The 18,793-nt window shown below is 42.2% G+C and overlaps 1 protein-coding gene across 3 annotated transcripts in view; it reads right to left on the bottom strand.

Annotated features, from left to right (window-relative positions):
* PLEKHG1 (pleckstrin homology and RhoGEF domain containing G1) overlaps nucleotides 1–18,793 on the bottom strand; it is a 255,986-nt gene that overhangs the window by 39,022 nt on the left and 198,171 nt on the right. For all 3 annotated transcript variants that reach the window (XM_018053355.1, XM_018053354.1, XM_018053356.1), the window contains 3 exons: nucleotides 15,206–15,275; nucleotides 6,126–6,172; nucleotides 1,749–1,899 (listed from right to left, as the gene is read on the bottom strand). In XM_018053355.1, coding sequence (XP_017908844.1) covers nucleotides 1,749–1,899; nucleotides 6,126–6,172; nucleotides 15,206–15,275 — 268 coding nt within the window. The remainder of the gene's footprint in view (nucleotides 1–1,748; nucleotides 1,900–6,125; nucleotides 6,173–15,205; nucleotides 15,276–18,793) is intronic.

Genomic DNA, 18,793 nt, shown 5'->3' with positions numbered 1-18,793 from the left:
TAAGCGACAGAGATCTGAGACTTTTCTTTTGATTGACTTACTGTCTAGAAAGCCATTAGGTAGATATTATTGGGACACACTGGACTCAGATGGGTTTCCCTGGTGGCTCAGATGGTAAAGAATCTGCCTGTGATGCAGGAGACCCGAGTTCGATCCCTGGGTCAGGAAGATCCCCTGGAGAAGGGAATGGCAGCCCACTCCAGTATTCTTGCCTGAAGAATTCCATGGACAGAGGAGCCTTGCAGGCTACAGTCTATACCATATTAGCAGAGTCCAGCAAAGATCTATCGTGGGAAAGCCAGTATTTTTTAAAGAATTATTTGGCACTGATTTAGTAAATTAATCCCACTAAATTTAGGGGTCATTAAAGCCAATCGAACAACTAAAGTAATATCCACAATGTGGTTTCATAGGACACAAGACTCCCAAGATGGGCCACACAGGCAAACAGACAAAGCTGAGAAATTTTTGGTAAAGATGGACCATAAAGAGTGCTTTCAGTTTTAAATGCGTGTGAACCAGGCAACCTTGGAATGCTTAACCAAGTTAGACGCCTGGGATCATTTAAAAAGAGATACATGTATACTGCAGGCATGTTGATATAGATAGGAACCCTGGATTTCAATCTTTTAAGAAAAGATTTTTAATGTAGCATTAAAAATAATAAAGTAGGGGTGTGGGAGGAAGGCTCAAGAGGGAAGGGTATATCTGTAAACATGTAGCTGATTCACTTTGCTGTACACCAGAAACTAACACAACATCGCAGCCCACCAGGCTCCTCTGTCCATGGGATTCTCCAGGCAAGAATACTGGAGTGGGTAGCCATTCTCTTCTCCAGGGGATCTTCCCAACACAGGGATCAAACCTGGGTCTCCTGTATTGCAGGCAGTTTCTTTACATCAGGGAAGCCCCATTGAAAGCAATTATACTCCAATTAATAAAATAAAGTAACAAAATAAAAATAACAGTTTTTCTGTATTGACTGCCTGTGAGGTACCATGAATGTGGGAAATGGCCCAGAACTGGAACCCAGGTAGTGTCTTGACCACAGCCCTGCTCCTAACCTAACCACTGGGCTATCCTGTCTTTGTCAAAATGCCAAGGCAATTCACCCTCCTTACGGAATGAAATTACTTTTGAGAATGCTGTTTTCCATTTTTATCAGCTTCCTTAGAGGATAAGAAATGAGAATATGTCTACTTTTGTTTCTAAAGCCTCCTTAAATTTTGTACAAATAATGGGAAATGATATAAAGAGAACAGAACCCAAAGTGAGGTGAAGCCCAGCTCAAAGACATTTATCACACTGCTCATCTGTCTTCTCTCCTTTCAGCCCTTTCTCTTTGCTCCTACGAAAGCCAGTCTTTGACAAACAGCTCTTACTCCCAACTGCCTACTGAATCTGGGCTCATGGAAGTAAAATAAAGCATACACAAAAAAATCTGTTGTTCATTAAAAAGACAGCTCCTTGCTTGAAACTGTCACTGCCTGGAGTGAAGGACTTGTAAGCCCTTTCACCATTAGAGCTAAAATGAATCTTTCTACTTGGCTGTTATCAATGAGGCTTCAGGGCTACCACATAAATATCTCTAATTCCTCAAAGCAGATTAGTCAGTTGTAAAGTATGAGTGTGGAAAATGTTTCCATATGTCCACAGCCACTTTTGATTTTTTTTTTCTCCTAAACTTAATATATACACATAAAACCCTTAGCCTCTAGAAAGTCCTTCCAGTACAGGCAGAAACTTACATGCAAAAGGAGATGATACTTGAGAATCCGCTGAACTGGCTTCAAGAGATAGGACCCCAGAGGCAGTGAGTGTTTCAAAGTTTCCTGCCGTTCCCTGAAGAATTTGGCCAGCATCTTGTTCCTCATACACTCTGTTAGCACGGCCACGGATCTGCAAGAATATTTTAAAATCAATGCCGGTGAAAGTGAAAATGTTAGTTGCTCACTCATGTCCAACTTGGCGACCCCATGGACTGTAGCCTGTCTATTCATGGAATTCTCCAGGCAAGAATACTGGCGTGGGTTGCCATGCCCTCCTTTGGGCGATCTTCCTGACTCGGGGATGAACCTAGGTCTCCTGCATTGCAGCTGGATTCTTTACCATCTGAGCCGCCAGGCAAGTCCTTTAAATGCCAGTGTATCACGGCCTTAAAGCAGATAAAGTGGCAATAGAGCAATAGGTAGACTAGAAGGCCTCTGGGCAGGTGAGGAAAAAGTGTCCCTCTGGTTGAACTGGGTGAGTCTGGTCCCGATTCACCTCTGGGTGAATTAGAAAAAGACACTATAAGAGGGCAGTGAAACATGGACACATGACATCTAAGCTACCAGCTCTGTCCTTCAGGGAGATGAAGCCCCTATCAGGACACAGGACTTGCCAAAGGGGATTTAAATTGGATGGAACCCCAATTTAAAGAATCTGCCTGCCAATACAGGAAACGCAAAAGGCGCGGGTCTGAGCCCTGGGTCGGGAAGATCCCCTGGAATAGGAAATGGCAACTCATTCCAGTATTCTTGCCTAGAAAATTCCATAGGCAGAGGAGCCTGGTGGGCTACGGTCCATGGGCTTGCAAAGAGTTGGACACGTGGAGCGAGTGAGCGCACACACATGAGCATCTTTGTTCGCTGTTCAACTTCACATCTGCGTTCAGTTTTCACAAGTTACACTGCAAGGAGCGGTCACCATCGTACTAAGAAAAAGGAGTGGCTTCTTTCCAGCAGACCCAGCCCCCTGCCAGACTTCTGTCGCCTGCTCTGCTGGTTGTGTTTGTGTAAGTGCACAACGTGTGTGATGTTACATGCAGGTCTTTGGAGACCTCGTCCCCCAGGGAACTTCCCTTTGAGAATCTCTGAACAGACCTTTTTGTCCACCTCCAGGTATCTCTCTCCTCATTCTAAATTCAGTTTTTGAAACAGCTGGTTAACCTTGGTCCTCAAGGACTGTGCTTTACAGAGTGTATTAGAAAAATGGCTCAGGATTCCTTCTCTACTCCAAAGGCAAGAAGTATGGCCCCCAAACATTCTAGAGAGATGGCTGAAACAACACTCACATCTTATCCATGAAGTAAGCTGGTGGTCTTGTGAGGTCACACACACACGTAAATTAAAATCTCATGGTCTCATAAGTTAGAAGCAGGTGGAAGTGATTTCAGCCCCTTTCTCCCCAAGTCTTAATAGGTTTTCAGAATTAATTCAGAAAATTGGAGCCAAACAACAAAATAAAACTCCTTGGAAGGAAGTGACATGGACGGTGGTCTCCTGACGAAATGATCAGAATCCCTTTTGTGTCTGACTGCTTGGAGAAATATCTATTCAAACAGATTTATTTTTCCCTTCAAGTCAAGATTTCAAAACAATTCTTTACCATGGAACCCAGGGACTTTTCTAAGGCTCTTTAGAGTCAGAATTAGCTGCTCACTGGCTGTCTAACCCTCTGAAGTCTTGAGTTCTTGCACAAGGATAAGACACCTGCAGGAGATGCTAAGCACACTGAACTCCAGATTGAGGCCACGTGGGGACATTTGAGGACAATGACCTGAGTGGGTCTGGCCCTCTCCCTGGGGACAAGAGGGAGGGCTTGAGCCTCTTCCCAGGGAAGTCACTGGGGCATGACTGCTATGAAGAAGGACACCTGTCAAGGCGTGCAGGAGACACTTAATATCACCAGCCCAGGTCCAAAGGGAGAAGACACGTTGTCAGATGGGCTGAAACACCTGGTGCTCACGGCTTGTGAAGACAGGGGAGGGGAGGGAAAGCTCGGGCCTCAGAGAGCAAATGGTTAGGAGGGGGGATGAGAGAAAATCTTTTCCTATGAACATGAAAACCACACAACTGGGCAAGACTCGGATGTACCCACTTCACTGAGAGGGCCTGGGAGCATCTCCCTGCTAACACGTTTCTTTCCTTCTTTAAAGTCAGATCTGAAATACAAAACACTTCCTCCAGGAAACTGTCCTGACTTCTCCTGCCTTATCTCATACATCTTTAGCCTCTGTTACTCATGACTGAGGTGGTGCTGCGCTGACTTATCTTCACTGATTTGCTCTTTCCTAATGGCTGTCCCACTATTGCATTTGGTTCAGTTCTGACCCTCAAAAGAAAATGAACTGCTTGAAGGCATGGGTTATTAGCTCCTATCTCCCGCCAGTGTACACAGAATGTGGACTTGTGCACCATGAAGGACAGGCCCTCAGATATGTCCTTGCACAAATGACTGTGCCTGTCCGCACCCTGAAGCAGCCTAGTTTATAAAAGTTGCTTTCATTTTGCACTCTCCATTCTTATTACGAAGTTAGAAAAATCTTAATATAAACCCCCAAAACTAAATATTCAGAAGATATTTCTTCCAATGACATGTTTATAATGAAATTTACACAGACATAATCCTCCACACAAGCCACTCTAGCATCTGGCTCCCGATAACTGGGTCCAGGGCTCTGCTGATTCTTCAGAGTTGGAAAGGTTTTCCATTTCTCTCAGAAGGAAGGTCTATGGAGAAGTTGAGGCCTGATTCTGTGATTTCTCTGCATCAGGGTGTGGTATAATGCTGGCTTTTGGCATAAGGACCACAGATTTAGTTGGGGCATCCTACAATGTCCTGATTATCTTTAGCAGAGAGGTGGCAACAAATGTTTTAGGAGACAGCATTGTGTAAGTGAAACTGTGTAAAGTGTGGGTGGGTCTACAGATAAGGAAATGGATAAATGTACTAATCTGCATGTGGGGTTTTGTTTTGTTTTCAGAGAAACCTGGGAAAAACATGCCTGGCCACCAACCAAATAAATCACCACAGCACAATATGCAGACCAGTATTTAGAGGAGGATGTGAAAATCCTTCAATGGAAAGAGTTTTGCCACGGTAAGCCCAAGCCTCTGGTCACATCCTTTAATCCACACTGGCTTTCTACCACCAGGCAGGAATGACCCACCTGCTCTCCCTGACCACAGTGGCATGAGGGGCTCAGCCTGCTGGATTCTCTTCAAGGTGGACTCCAGCACCCACTTTATCTTTACGGACACGTCCATACCAAGAGTGGCTACAGAGTGGATAAAAGTTCCCTGAGCTCTCTTCCTGGTTCATGCCTACCATAACAATGCCAGTCCTGCTAGTCATGGGCAGACAGACAGTAGAAAGGTACGGGGCAGAGGGAATCACAAAGCTTCAGAAATTCTACAAGGATGTGGCAGCATGAGGTCTGAGGCCAGACCAACCTTGGTTTAAATCTCAGCTGGGTCCGCTCACATGTCAGCTGTGTGACTCCTGTAAATTCAATAAACCTACTGGAGGCTCGATGACTTCATCCATGCAGTGGGGATGGGGCAGGGATGGTGATAAACAAGCACTTCTGGAGGGCTTATCAGGGCCAGGCCCTGTGTTGCCTGTGCATTCTGCCTTTCTTTAATCCCTTAACATCTCTAGATTGTTGGGAAAATGAAATTCAACCACATTTTGTATTTATAGCACCAAGAGTAGCACTTGAAATTACTAAGTGCTCAATAAATGTCTTTTGCAGAAAAAAAGATTTCCAGCAGAGTGAGTCATGGTCTTAGACCTGATTCCCTTACTGAATGATCACTGAGGCTGCTCCTTCAACGGCCCTCCTGCCAGCACCTCTGGGGTAAGTGAACCTGAATTGATGGTCCAGGTAGGAAGCTTATCATGATCATTCCCTTCTCTGAGCTCCATAAAACTTGCGTAGCTTCTAAAACTTACATAGCAAAAATATAACCTATTTTATCCCCAGGTAGATTATATAAACTCATTAGCAGGGCATCCCACATTCTTAAAAACACAGCACACACACAAAAGGGTTAATAGATAAGCCTTCTTCTAGCCAAACACTTCTAGGAGTCCAGTGGAGGACACCTAACAATCTTTTTGGTCTCCTCCAAGGTCATTCACAATTTTCCCCCCAGGCTGGCTCTGCCGGGTAGTCCCTAGGCCTGAATGGATCAGGATCAGGATACCCCTGTGATCCGTTCTCAGCATTTCTGCAGTTTTCCCACAGTATTCTGCACAGCGCCAGGCACATAGTGCCCACTGACCACATATACTGCGTTGACCGACCTCAAGCAACATGAAGGTAAGCAAAAGTATTTCCACACATTCACCAGGCGTACCTTGGATAGTTCGTGCAATACTGGGTATAAATGTGGAACTCTTCACTCTGCAAGGAAACAAAAGAGATGTAATAGGCTAAAAAAAAAGTAGAGACAACAACATTCAATGAAAAATAAAAGATATATCATTCATCCTTTAAAAGATGTTGTTTTATAAGCTGTTTCTCTAACCACCTTGGCCTGTCTTCTGAGTCCCTGTGGCAATCATTCGTGCCATTTTAACTACCTTGATTTATACCTAGAATCCACATGCACTTGAACTCATTTGAGATCGATCATTAAATACTTATTGAGCATCTGCTATGTTAGATGAATCTGAAGGCAAATAGGAAGAGGAAGACAGCAGGGTTTTTGTTCCCAGGTGCTCATGGTCCTCTGGGGCATTTGCAGGGTGAGAGAGAAATATAAGCAGATAATTTAAATATTATGTGGTCAGAACATGTTGGAAGCATGTGCAAGGGAATACTTTCAAGCCCTGTGTGTGCAGCTTCCTCTGCCCATGGTCTTTCCCACCTTTTTCACTGGACAGCCACTAGGCACCTTTTGACATTGAACTGAGGCTTTATTTCTTCTCAGGGGACTTTCTTGAGTTCTTGGACTGAGCCAATTGCTCCTACTCTGGGGTCCCACAACACTCAGTACCAACCTATCTTAGAGCATTTGCCAAATGAGCGTGACATTTTTTGTGCATCTTCTGCCACTCTACACTGTGAGTTTCTGCAGGAGTGGGGCCATAGTGTGCTTGCCTGGCACATAATGTTTTTTGAACTAATGAATGCCCCTCTCTCCTATGAAGCTGAAAATTATTTGAAAGCAGGATCCAAGTCTACTCATTTGTACATCTAGCACTGCAGCAATGCCTCAAACACATTAAATGTTTGGCTAACTAATGGGGGATTCTTGCCTTTTGCTATGGTTCCCTTATCAGCAGATTGATTCCAGATTCCCTTATCAACAAATTCTAGACATAATATCCTTTCACTTACTTGCAAATACTTTAGTATATATATTTAACAAGAGAACCCTAAAAGAGAAACATTACCACAATGCTATTATTATCTTTAAATAATTCCATGGGAAGGACTGGGAGGTTGGCATTAGCAGATGCCAACTATTATACATATAAGATGGATAAACAGCAATATATATAGTAGTATATATCTACTGTATAGCATAGGGGACTATATTCAATATCCTGTGAGGTACCATAATGGAAAAGAACATGGAAAGAAACATATATATATATATATATATGTATTAAAAAACGGAGTCATTTTGCCATATAGCAGAAACTAAACACATTATAAACCAACTTTACTTCAAGAAAATGTAAATAAATAATTTCATAATATCATGAAGGTTCATTATCACTATTCCTATTTTTTCTTTTCTTTTTAAAAATTATAGTTTTCTGTTTGCTCTGTATTCCAAATAACATCCATACACAGTAACTTGATATTGTTGATATCTCAGTCCCTTCTAATCTATTAATCCCCCCTCTTATTTCCCCCCTGCAATTAAGTTGAAGAAGCCAGACGATTTCTCCTGCAGTCTCAGTTTTGCTGATCAAGTCCCTACGGCTTTCTTTACTAGGTTTCTCTGTCTTCCACACTCCTTGTGGTTTAGAAGAGGCTTGACTGGATTTAGGTTCCATAATTTGGCCCAAGTACATCACAGACTGGATTGTACTTAAATTGAGAGGCATAGGAACTGGTTGTTTCTTTCTATGATGTTAATAATCATTGGTAATTACTGCTTAGGTCTTTTAATTCATGAAGGGCTGCAAAATGGTGATATTTCCAATTCTACTATTCTTTCTTCATTCATTAGCCAGATTTCTTTTTTCCAAGAAAGGAATTGCCTTAGATTAGTTACCCTGCAGTTTGTGGTTTGTATGGGAAAGACAGGATAAATGCTTGATTCCTTTCCTTAATTTTCAAAATAATGCATCGGCTCTCTAATATCGTGTAAAGGACTTGGGTTTTTTAACATCACTGTGAATTTCATGAATATAAACATATTTCATGACTTTCAGTTGTTTTTAGTTTGCTATCTTTTTACTGATGCTCAAACGATCCCATCTTTGGCCAATAGGAGCCTCTTCTTGAGTATCTGTGACCTGACCTACAGCCTCCAGTAGCTCCCTGCTTTCTGGGGTGACAAGATGTTTCAGATCCTCTTGCACATTTCCCTCCCACACTCGTTCTCCCGGAGCCCGGATTCCTTCACGTAGGCAACAGTATGTGGGAATCACAATCTGAGCGTTAGCGATGCTCTTGCTACCAGGTTAATTATCATTTCTAGGCCTTTTCAGTGGACAGAGTTAGAAATATGGTGTTTCTAAAGCTATAACACATGCTTCAGTTCAGTTGCTCAGTCGTGTCCGACTCTTTGCGACCCCATTAATTGCAGCACGCCAGGCCTCCCTGTCTATCACCATCTCCCAGAGTTCACCCAAACCCACGTCCATCGAGTCAGTGATGCCATCCAGCCATCTCATCCTCTGTTGTCCCCTTTTCCTCCTGCCCCAATGCCTCCCAGCATCAGAGTCTTTTCCAATGAGTCAACTCTTCACATGAGGTGGCCAAAATATTGGAGTTTCAGCTTTAGCATCATTCCTTCCAAAGAAATCCCAGGGCTGATCTCCTTCAGAATGGACTGGTTGGATCTCCTTGCAGTCCAAGGGACTCTCAAGAGTCTTCTCCAGCACCACAGTTCAAAAGCATCAATTCTTCGGCACTCAGCTTTCTTCACAGTCCAACTCTCACATCCATACATGACCAATGGAAAAACCATAGCCTTGACTAGACAGATCTTTGTTGGCAAAGTAATGTCTCTGCAAACACCCTCTTCCAACAACACAAGAGAAGATTCTACACATGGACAGCACCAGATGGTCAACACCGAAATCAGATTGATTATATTCTTTGCAGCCAAAGATGGAGAAGCTCTATACAGTCAGCAAAAACAAGACCGGGAGCTGACTGTGGCTCAGATCACGAACTCCTTATTGCCAAATTCAGACTTAAATTGAAGAAAGTAGGGAAAACCACTAGATCATTCAGGTATGACCTAAATCAAATCCCTTATGATTATACAGTGGAAGTAAGGAATAGATTTAAGGGACTAGATCTGATAGACAGAGTGCCTGATGAACTATGAAATGAGGTTTGTTACATTGTACAGGAGACAGGGATCAAGACCATCCCCATGGAAAAGAAATGCAAAAAAGCAAAATGGCTGTCTGGGGAGGCCTTACAAATAGCTGTGAAAAGAAGAGAAGCAAAAAGCAAAGGGGAAAAGGAAAGATATAAGCATCTGAATGCAGAGTTCCAAAGAATAGCAAGAAGAGATAAGAAAGCCTTCCTCAGAGATCAATGCAAAGAAGTAGAGGAAAAGAATAGAATGGGAAAGACTAGAGATCTCTTCAAGAAAACTGGAGATACCAAGGGAACATTTCATGCAAAGATGGGCTCGATAAAGGACAGAAATGGTATGGACCTAACAGAAACACATGCTTAGTTCATGCTAATACTTGCAATTCAGATTCAGGACTAGAGTGTTTCTAATTAGCCTCATTCTTAATCTGTATTTTCTTTCTTTTGCCAATTCCAGTTCTGAATGACACAACTGTGAATATTCATTTGCTTTATCCCACAATACACACAATTTTGGAATAACAATACTGAAACCATCATATATGATATCATTACTGAAAACGGTTAAGGATGTATTTGCTGTATTTTGCCCATAGCATATTTTTTGGTTGATTGCCATTTTCCTCTGTGTGGTCAAGCTACAAACTGGATTCACAGTTAGGTTCATTGTTTCAATCTGCTTTCATTTTTTGAAGGCTGTTTTAAACTTTAACTTTGTCTTATAATTATGTAAAATAAATACATGGTTTCAAAGTCAACTCTCCAAAGAAATGCACACTCAGAGAAGTCTGGCTTCTATGTCTTCTCATTCTAGTCCATTCCCTGCCTCTCCCCTCAGGAACCAACTTCTAATCTTACAGTTTATCTTAAAAAAATTTTTTTTAAACATACACATTGAAATATAAGTATAACTTTACCCATTTCTAGGTAAATAAAAGCAAGTTATGTCAGTGATTCTCAAACTTGAGCATTAGAATTAACTTGAGAGCTTATTAAAACACAGATTACTGGGTTGCACCCCCAGAGTTTCTGATTTGGTAGGTCTGGGTAGGGCCTGAGAATCTGCTTTCCAACAAGTTCCTATATGATGTGGCCCAGAGACCACACTCTGGGAACCACAGTGCTAGACTCCCCACCCCATCCCCTTTCTGGTAGTATATAGCAATATTCTTTATTTGCTTTTAATGCTTTGTACTACTCTATTATGTGAATATGCCACAGCTTATTCAACCAGGTTTTGTTCATGAATGTTTGGGCTGTTTCCATGTATTGCATATTTCTGTGGGTGGCTCAGTGGTAAAGAATCCGCCTGCCAATGCAGGAGATGCAGGTTTGATCCTGGGTCAGGAAGGTCGCCTGGAGAAGGAAATGGCAACCCACTCCAGTATTCTTGCCTGAAAAACCCCACTGAGCAGCCTGGTGGGCTGCAGTCCATGGGGTCGCAAAGAATGAGACACAATTGGGCACGCACACATACACGGGTGTACCTTAGATTTATAAATTGTAACAATTAGTACTATAAAGTATAACATCACCTTTGTTGAGATTTTGTCACTGTATCTTTAGGATAGATTTCTGGAAGTTGGATTGCTGGAATGAAGGGTGAATTCAAATGTACTTTTCCTAGACATAGCCAAATTCCCCTCCACAGGGTCTATTTTGTTTTCCCACAGTTAAAGGAGTGTGTATTTCCCCATGGCCTTGCCAACATAGTATGCTGCCAAAGTTTTAAGCATAATATTTAAAAAAACACTAAGTTGCCAAATTCTAAAAATTAGAAGATAAAAATTTTTTGATTTCTGGCTTCTCTTGAAAAAGTATTAGATCCATAGGCCCTAGGCCTACAGTTTCACATAACACTTCTGTCCCCAAGACATAAGTACCTTGACGCTCTGGCCTCTGCCTGGGCCCATTCACGCACTGTGTTCATCAGCTTAGCTCCTGAAGGCACTGGAGTGTTCCACTTTCCCCAGGGATAAGAAAGGCACAGTGACTTGCCCAAGGTCTCCCAGGAAATTAACATCAGACTGGAGTGCCCCTCTCTCTCTATTCTTTGGTCTGGGATTGAGCTGTATTCCCCCACCGTGGAAGCCCAGAGTGCAGAGTCTTAACCACTGGACCACCTGGGAAGTCCCTGGAGCCCTTCTCTGGGTGCACTCACACTCTCACACTTTCTTGCTTTGTTTCTGCCTCCTGCCACACTCAGTATGGGGTTGAACAGCTATTTGGCTGATTTCCTTAAACTTAGCATCATGACGGAGAAGGCAATGGCAACCCACTCCAGTACTCTTGCCCGGAAAATCCCATGGATGGAGGAACCTGGTGGGCTGCAGTCCATGGGGTCCCTAGGAGTCGGACACGACTGAGCGACTTCCCTTTCACTTTTCACTTTCATGCACTGGAGAAGGAAATGGCAACCCACTCCAGTGTTCTTGCCTGGAGAATCCCAGGGATGGGGGAGCCTGGTGGGCTACCATCGACGGGGTCGCACAGAGTCAGACACAACTGAAGTGACTTAGCAGCAGCAGCAGCAGCATGTGAAATACCAAACACAATGGCCTCAATAAAAATATTCTAAATTACATCATCTACCCTAAAAATACCTCAAGGCTTCTCTGCACAACTGAATTTGGGGCATTCTGTGACATCATGACTCTGTTCTGTCTTAAATTAGGCAGTTTTGATGTAAATCTCTGATATATTCTTAATATAGAACCAAATGCATATTTGATCTTAAATTTATAAGCCCTGTGGACAGTTCGAATAATGGCTTTACGCAAAAGTCAGTAACTCCTATTTAGTTAATCCCTGAATAACTATTTCTTATGAGATATGCACTCAAATCCTTTTCAGAAGTATTTAGGGAGAAAGAAGGCAATGAGAGAAAATTGTATAAAAACAGATATCTTCTTCTGGTTATTTAACATTTTCAAGTTGCAATTAGTGATGATGTCAAAATAAGACATTTAATTATGAAAGAACCAAAATATAGCCATCAGGGCCAACTGAACATGAAGGGTGTTTGAACGTTTCCTGAATGAATAATCAGAGAATAGAAATCTGTATGACTTTAGGGTTTCTTCTGCCATAATGTTAATGTCTCCCTACTCCATCTTTCTCCCTCCCTCTACTTTTCACACACACACACACACACACACACACTCACTGATGACTGAGCAGTTTTTACAGGACACTACTGAGAAAGGCTTACTCTGTAAGGAGACATTGATTTGTGTGTGTGCATGCTAAGTCGTTCAGTCATGTCTGACTCTTTGTGACCCCACGGACTATAGCCCTCCGGGCTCCTGTGTCCATGGGATTCTCCAGGCAAGAATACTGGAGTGGGTTGCCATGCCCTCCTCCAGGGGATCTCCCGGACCCAGGGATTGAACCTGTGTCTCTTATGCCTCCTGCATTGGTAGGGGGTTCTTTATCCCTAGTGCCATTTAGGAAGCCCACAACATTGACTCAAATAGACTCCAATCATATTATCATTAATCATATTAATCATATTATTACCTGATACCAGCAGTTTCCTGAGGATAATTTCAACAAGTGGCTCGTGTATGTGTGTGTATGTGCATATGTGTGTGTGTTTGCGTGCATGCGTGCACACACACACGCCTGGACACTGAAAGGAGACAGGCTCCAATGAGGAGGGGGCCACGCATCAGGTGAAAGGAGGGGGTTAAGGGAAGTTGAGCCTCCGAAGACAAACTTCCCTCCTAAATGTCACCCAGGGTCAGCCTGGCTGACAGTCAAGCTGAGTGACGGAAATGAGAGTGGAGGTGAAGGCAGGAAGCCACGGAAACCCGCTCCAGGTGTTTCCAGAGCCCGAAGAGCAGGCGAGCGCTTGGGGGGCGAGAGCTTGGCCTGCCTGGCGGGGACGCTCACCCCTCCTGAGAGTGGCTTCTGCAGCGCTGTGTTGTTCTTTTCTAGGCAGCAGGTAAGAAGGGCTGTGTTCTCTTGTCAGGAGGGATTTCGGTCGCCTAGCCATACCACAAAAGCAAGGTCAAAGTTGACTCTCCGTGTAAGCCCCAGTGACTCAGATAAAAGCAGTCGGCAACCGCCAGCTTCACCTCTTTCATTAAAGGCCCCTCAATTAAAGCAATTTTCCACTCCTCCCCAGAGGTGAGCAGCTGCTTGTGTTTCACAAAGTGTAACATCTTCTAAATTTCAGGGTGCTGAGTGAGAAGCAGGCTGTGCCAGACCCACACACACCCCCTCGCTATTCCCTGCTCACACACAGGAGTGTGGAGTGCTGCAATCAGTCTTCCAATTAAACTTGGCAATATCGCAACAAGAAATCAGATTTGGGAGTTGGCAACCTGGTGCATAAACAAACTTTTATGTGAATAATTAAGCCAGAGCTAAGCATATGCTGGACCGTCTTTAATCAACTTGTGATTACAGTTACCAGAAAAGCCCCAATGTTTCCGAAAGCTTCTATGTTGTTTATTCACTGTGGTTATTCTAACACAGCTTCTTTGATATACTCAGCCTTATCTTTTACCCATTTCTCCCTCTTTCATTTTCCTTCTCTTTTCCAAATTCTTACCCTTCCTGGTGACACAGGCCACTTGTGAGAAGAATTGTGTGTGTAAGTATGTGTGCACAAACATTTTGTATGTTAACACACACACTGTCACCCACAAAGTCAGGAGTGTTTTATATGTAAGTCCGTCAACTGCCTTTAAGGAGCCCCACTTGAGTAGAACCTAGAGTGTTATGTTTGGATTCAAAACCATTGGATCATCAGAAATAACCTTATGGAATAACCCCGGAACCCGGTCAGGCTGGGAGGACGTCTCCAAGTTCACATTGGCCTCCGAGACTCTAAATGAGGTGCTAACTCTCAGTTGACCCAAAAGCGCCATCATGAACTTTGCCTCAACCTTTGTACATTTGAAACCACAACTGTAAAAATCACATGAAGTTTTGCTGGAAAAACAATTTCTGCTAGAGGTTTTCCAAACAAAAGCTGCTGAATTTTTAGAGAAACGTAAGACAAGATTCTATTTACAGTAGGACATCAAGAAAGTAATGTTGTAAAGGATTCCCTTATATGTTTCAGAATTCTCTTACCTGGGTACAGAATATAAACTGACTGTCATTTAAGCTTTAAAATTCAAATCCTCTCCTTGCATTTTTTCTAAGCCACCAGTGCAACTTGAGAAGAAAGCAGGAGAATTAAAGGGCATATTTAAGAGGCAGGATATTAATTCTGGTCTGTTTTTCCACTAAATGAGTAAGCTAGTGCCATATATATATATATATATGTTTATCTATATATGTCTATGTATACATATATATATGGCAGTATCTTAAATATATATATATATATTTATGTGTAAAGTATTTCTATTCTTACAGATTTTTATAACTGATCTAGTCATATTTTATATGTACTTATTTTCCTAACATTCTTCTATTCTGGACTCTCCTCTTCCCAAGCTTAAAGTCTTTCTTAGGACAGATATGTAGCATCACTTAAATATTTATTACACAAGTTCTAAAACAACTGCTAAGTTATTGGGCTTCCCAGGTGGCTCTAGTGGTAAAGAACCCGCCTGCCAACGCAGGAGACGTAAGAGATGTGGGTTCCATCCCTGGGTCGGGAAGACCCTCTAGAGAAGGGAATGGCAACCCACTCCAGTATTCTTGCCTGGAGAATCCCATGGACAGAGGAATCTGGGGCCTACGATCCACGGGGCTGCAAAGAGTTGGACACAACTGAAGTGACTACACAACTTACTGAGAACTGAATTTTTTTTCCCCTGGCTAGTGGGGAGAAAAACCCCTCAGAGTGAGAGAGATCAGTGGTGAACTTCATCCAATATAGAATACATCGGTCATCTTAACTTTACAATGAAAACAGTGTGTCTCTGTCTCGGTTGGCTCAGAGAGATGAACCCTGCTTACCTTGGACACAAAGCACTCTGCTATGGCCACAGGATCATTTTCACAGTTTTCCAAGTCTCGCAGAAGTTCACTAAAAAAAAAAAAAAAGAACGTATTAGGCTGTGGTCTGAGGGTTGAGGACATTTTAAATAACTTAGAAGTTTAAACATTTACATGGCGTATAAGGAACCATTTAATTGGATATCTGAGGTCTTGTCATTACATCCAAGGCTTAGATAAGTGACTTGCCTGAGGTCATGGAGGAGCAAAGGGGTAAACATAGGTCTGACCTGCAACTTCCCACCCAGAGATAGGTCCTTCTCAACGTTTCAGTCTGCCTGACATTAGTGAAAATCTGCACACATGCTCACACACACTTACTCATTCATCCCATAGCTTTCCAGGCACCAGACAGTACACAAAGCACTAAGAACAAATACACCAATGAGCCAAGTGAGATTATGGTCTCTTGGAGCTTGGAATCCACTGAAGAGTCAGACATGCAGTGAAAAATCACACTGATAAATAGAAAATTATAAACAGAGAAAGTGCTCTAAAGGAAAAATATGCCAGGGGAGGAAATCTCTTTCCTCAGATGAAAATCTGTATTATTTATTTTTAATGATTCATTAAGTAACTAACTGAATACATTGCACTGTGTGGCTGTAGCATCATTAGTGTAACTAATCACCCATGGCTGCATACAGTTCTATGAATGGGGTTGCTGGGTCATGGAGCATTCTCATTCCAAACATTAATACATTCCCAAATTATATTCCATGGAAGTTGTATTAACGTGTATTTTAATATGTTAAGTGTTTATTTTAATTACCGGTGTATTACATAGTTAATAAAAAGTTAGTTCTTCAGGAATTATGATAAAAATAGTCGTATTTTTACAACAGTTCCTTGCTTTCTGTTTCTCATTCTCGACTACCACCCCCAGGAAACACTCTCAACTTTTAGCCATTTCGGCTGTAGGTATCTGGGTTTCCAAACTTTCATTATTTTTCAGTCTTAGGTATTTACTTCATAATTTCCCCTAGCTTCCTTTCTTCTCATCTTTCTCAACAAACTCTGTTAGGAAATTTAATTAGATTAAAAGTGAGAGCTTACGTTTTAAAGACTACATAAATATTATGCTCAGCTAAGCCTTGGAGTAGACCATAGCTACTCTGCCTTTCTTGTACAACCATGTTCTCCCTGGAGTTGAAACGGTCTCATTTTTTTTTTCCCCCGTTTGTTTGTTAGGTTTTCAAAGTTGTTATTGTTCAGTTGCTAAGTTGTGTCCAACTTCTTGCGACCCTATGGACTACAGCACACCAGGCGTTCCTGTCCTTCACTATCTCCCAGAGTTTGCTCAGATTCATGTCCACTGAGTTGATGATGCTATCTAACCATCTCATCCTCTGCTGCCCTCTTCTCCTTTTGCCTTCAACATTTCCCAGCATCTGGGTCTCTTCCAATGAGTTGGCTCTTCACATCATGTGGCCAAAGTATTGGAGCTTCAGCATCAATCACTCCAATGACTATTCAGGGTTGATTTCCTAAGTACAGTCTACTAATTCACCTTCAAACTTTGCGCCAGAAGTATAACTCATGTCTCACCAAGTTCAAACATTGGATCATTATGGAATGCATTCTCTCTTAGTGACCTCCTTCCTAGAGCCATGTGTCCTTCCAGTTCCATCTGGACAGGTGCTCTCTGGGTCTGCTGGGTCCTCTCTTCAACACCATCCTTATGATGTCCTTCCCTTAGCTCTTGTGTTGGATGCCCTGTTTCTTAGATAGCATTTAAGCTATAATCTCTCTTTTGGGAGAGTCTACCCTCCAGCAGCTTTCTGAGTAGGGGTAATAGGCAGCCAATTTTCTGAGACTCTTTCTGCTTCAAAATGTTCTCCCTTCACACTTGACCAATCATTATCAATGGATATAGAATTCTTGATTGGAAATTATTTTCTGAGTATTCAGGGAGACATCTGCTGTAGTATGGATTCTAATGCTACTATTGAGAAGTCCAACATCATTCTGATTCATGATCCAGGTTACAAATGACCTGTTTTTCTATTCTGGAAGCTTTTAGAGTTTTCTCTTTGGTAATTAGATCTGAAATTTTGTGATGGTTGGTTTTGAGGTGAGTCTTTTTTTCATACACAGAAACAATTTGAATATTTGGGAAGTGTTCTTGATCATCAGTTCTCAAAATGCTGCCTGGGTTCTTAAGATCCCTTCAGAAGTCCAAAAGGCCAATATATTTTATAAAAATACTTTGACTGTATCAGATTTTTTATCTTCATTCTCTCGTGAGAGTACAGTGGCCTTTCCAGAGGCTGTATGACCTGTGATATCACAGATGGAAAGTAGAAGCAGATATGAGAATCCAGCTGTCTTCCAGTAAGTCAAACAGTAAAGAGATTTTTAAAAATGTAAAATAATTCCAACATGCAAAAAATGTTAATGGGAAGAGTAGTAAGTTTTTCTAGAAATCTGTGGATTTATTATTATTATTGAACACATTGATATTTTAATAACTTCACAGTTTTCATATAAGAACCTCTTGATGAAGGTGAAGAGGAGAGTGAAAAAACAGGCTAAAACTCAACATTCAGAAAACTAAGATCATGGCATCCAGTCCCATCACTTCATGGCAAATAGATGGGGAAACAAAGGAAACAGTGACAGACTTTATTTTCTTGGGCTCAAAAATCACTGCATATGGTGATTGTAGCCATGAAATTGAAAGATGCTTGATCCTTGGAAGAAAAGCTATGATCAACGTAGACAGCATATTAAAAAGCAGAGACATTACTTTGCCAAAAAAGGTCTGTCTAGTCAGAGCTATGGTTTTTCCAGTAGTTATGTATGGATGTGAGAGTTGGACTATAAAGAAGTCTGAGTGCTGAAGAATTGATGCTTTTGAACTGTGGTGTTGGAGAAGACTCTTGAGAGTCCCTTGGACTGCAAGGAGATCCAACCAGTTCATCCTAAAGGAAATCAGTCCTGAATATTCACTGGAAGGACTGATGCTGAATCTGAAGCTCCAATACTTTGGCCACCTGATGTGAAGAGCATACTCACTGGAACAGACCCTGATGCTGGGAAAGATTGAAGGTGGGAGAAGGGGACGACAGAGGACAAGATGGTTGGATGGCATCATTGACTCAATGGACATGAGTTTGAGCAAGCTCTGAGAGATGGTGAAGGACAGGGAAGCCTGGCATGCTGCAGTCCATGGGGTAGCAAAGAGTCAGACATGACTGAGCGACTGAACAACAGTTTTAATTTCTATTATGGTAGATAAAAACATCATAAATCATAAACAAAAAAAGCTTTTGGGGCACTCAGCAATTTTTAAGCATATATAGATCCTGAAAGTGAAAGCTTAGTCGCTCAGTTGTGTCCTACTCTTTGCGACCTCACGGACTATAGCTCACCAGGCTCCTCCGTTCATGGGATTTTCCAGGCAAGAGTACTGGAGTGGGTTGCCATTTCTTTCTCCAGAGGATCTTTTCAACCCAGAGATAGAACCCAGGTCTCCCACATTGTAGGCAGATACTGTACCATCTGAGCCACCAGGGAAGTCAGATCCTGGGGCCAAAAAGCTAAGGA

The sequence above is a fragment of the Capra hircus genome, chromosome 9 (genome assembly GCF_001704415.2).
Source record: "Capra hircus breed San Clemente chromosome 9, ASM170441v1, whole genome shotgun sequence".
NCBI lineage: Eukaryota > Metazoa > Chordata > Mammalia > Artiodactyla > Bovidae > Capra > Capra hircus.
Note: the sequence above shows the minus strand (reverse complement) of the source record. Positions and strands in the feature narration are given on the sequence as shown.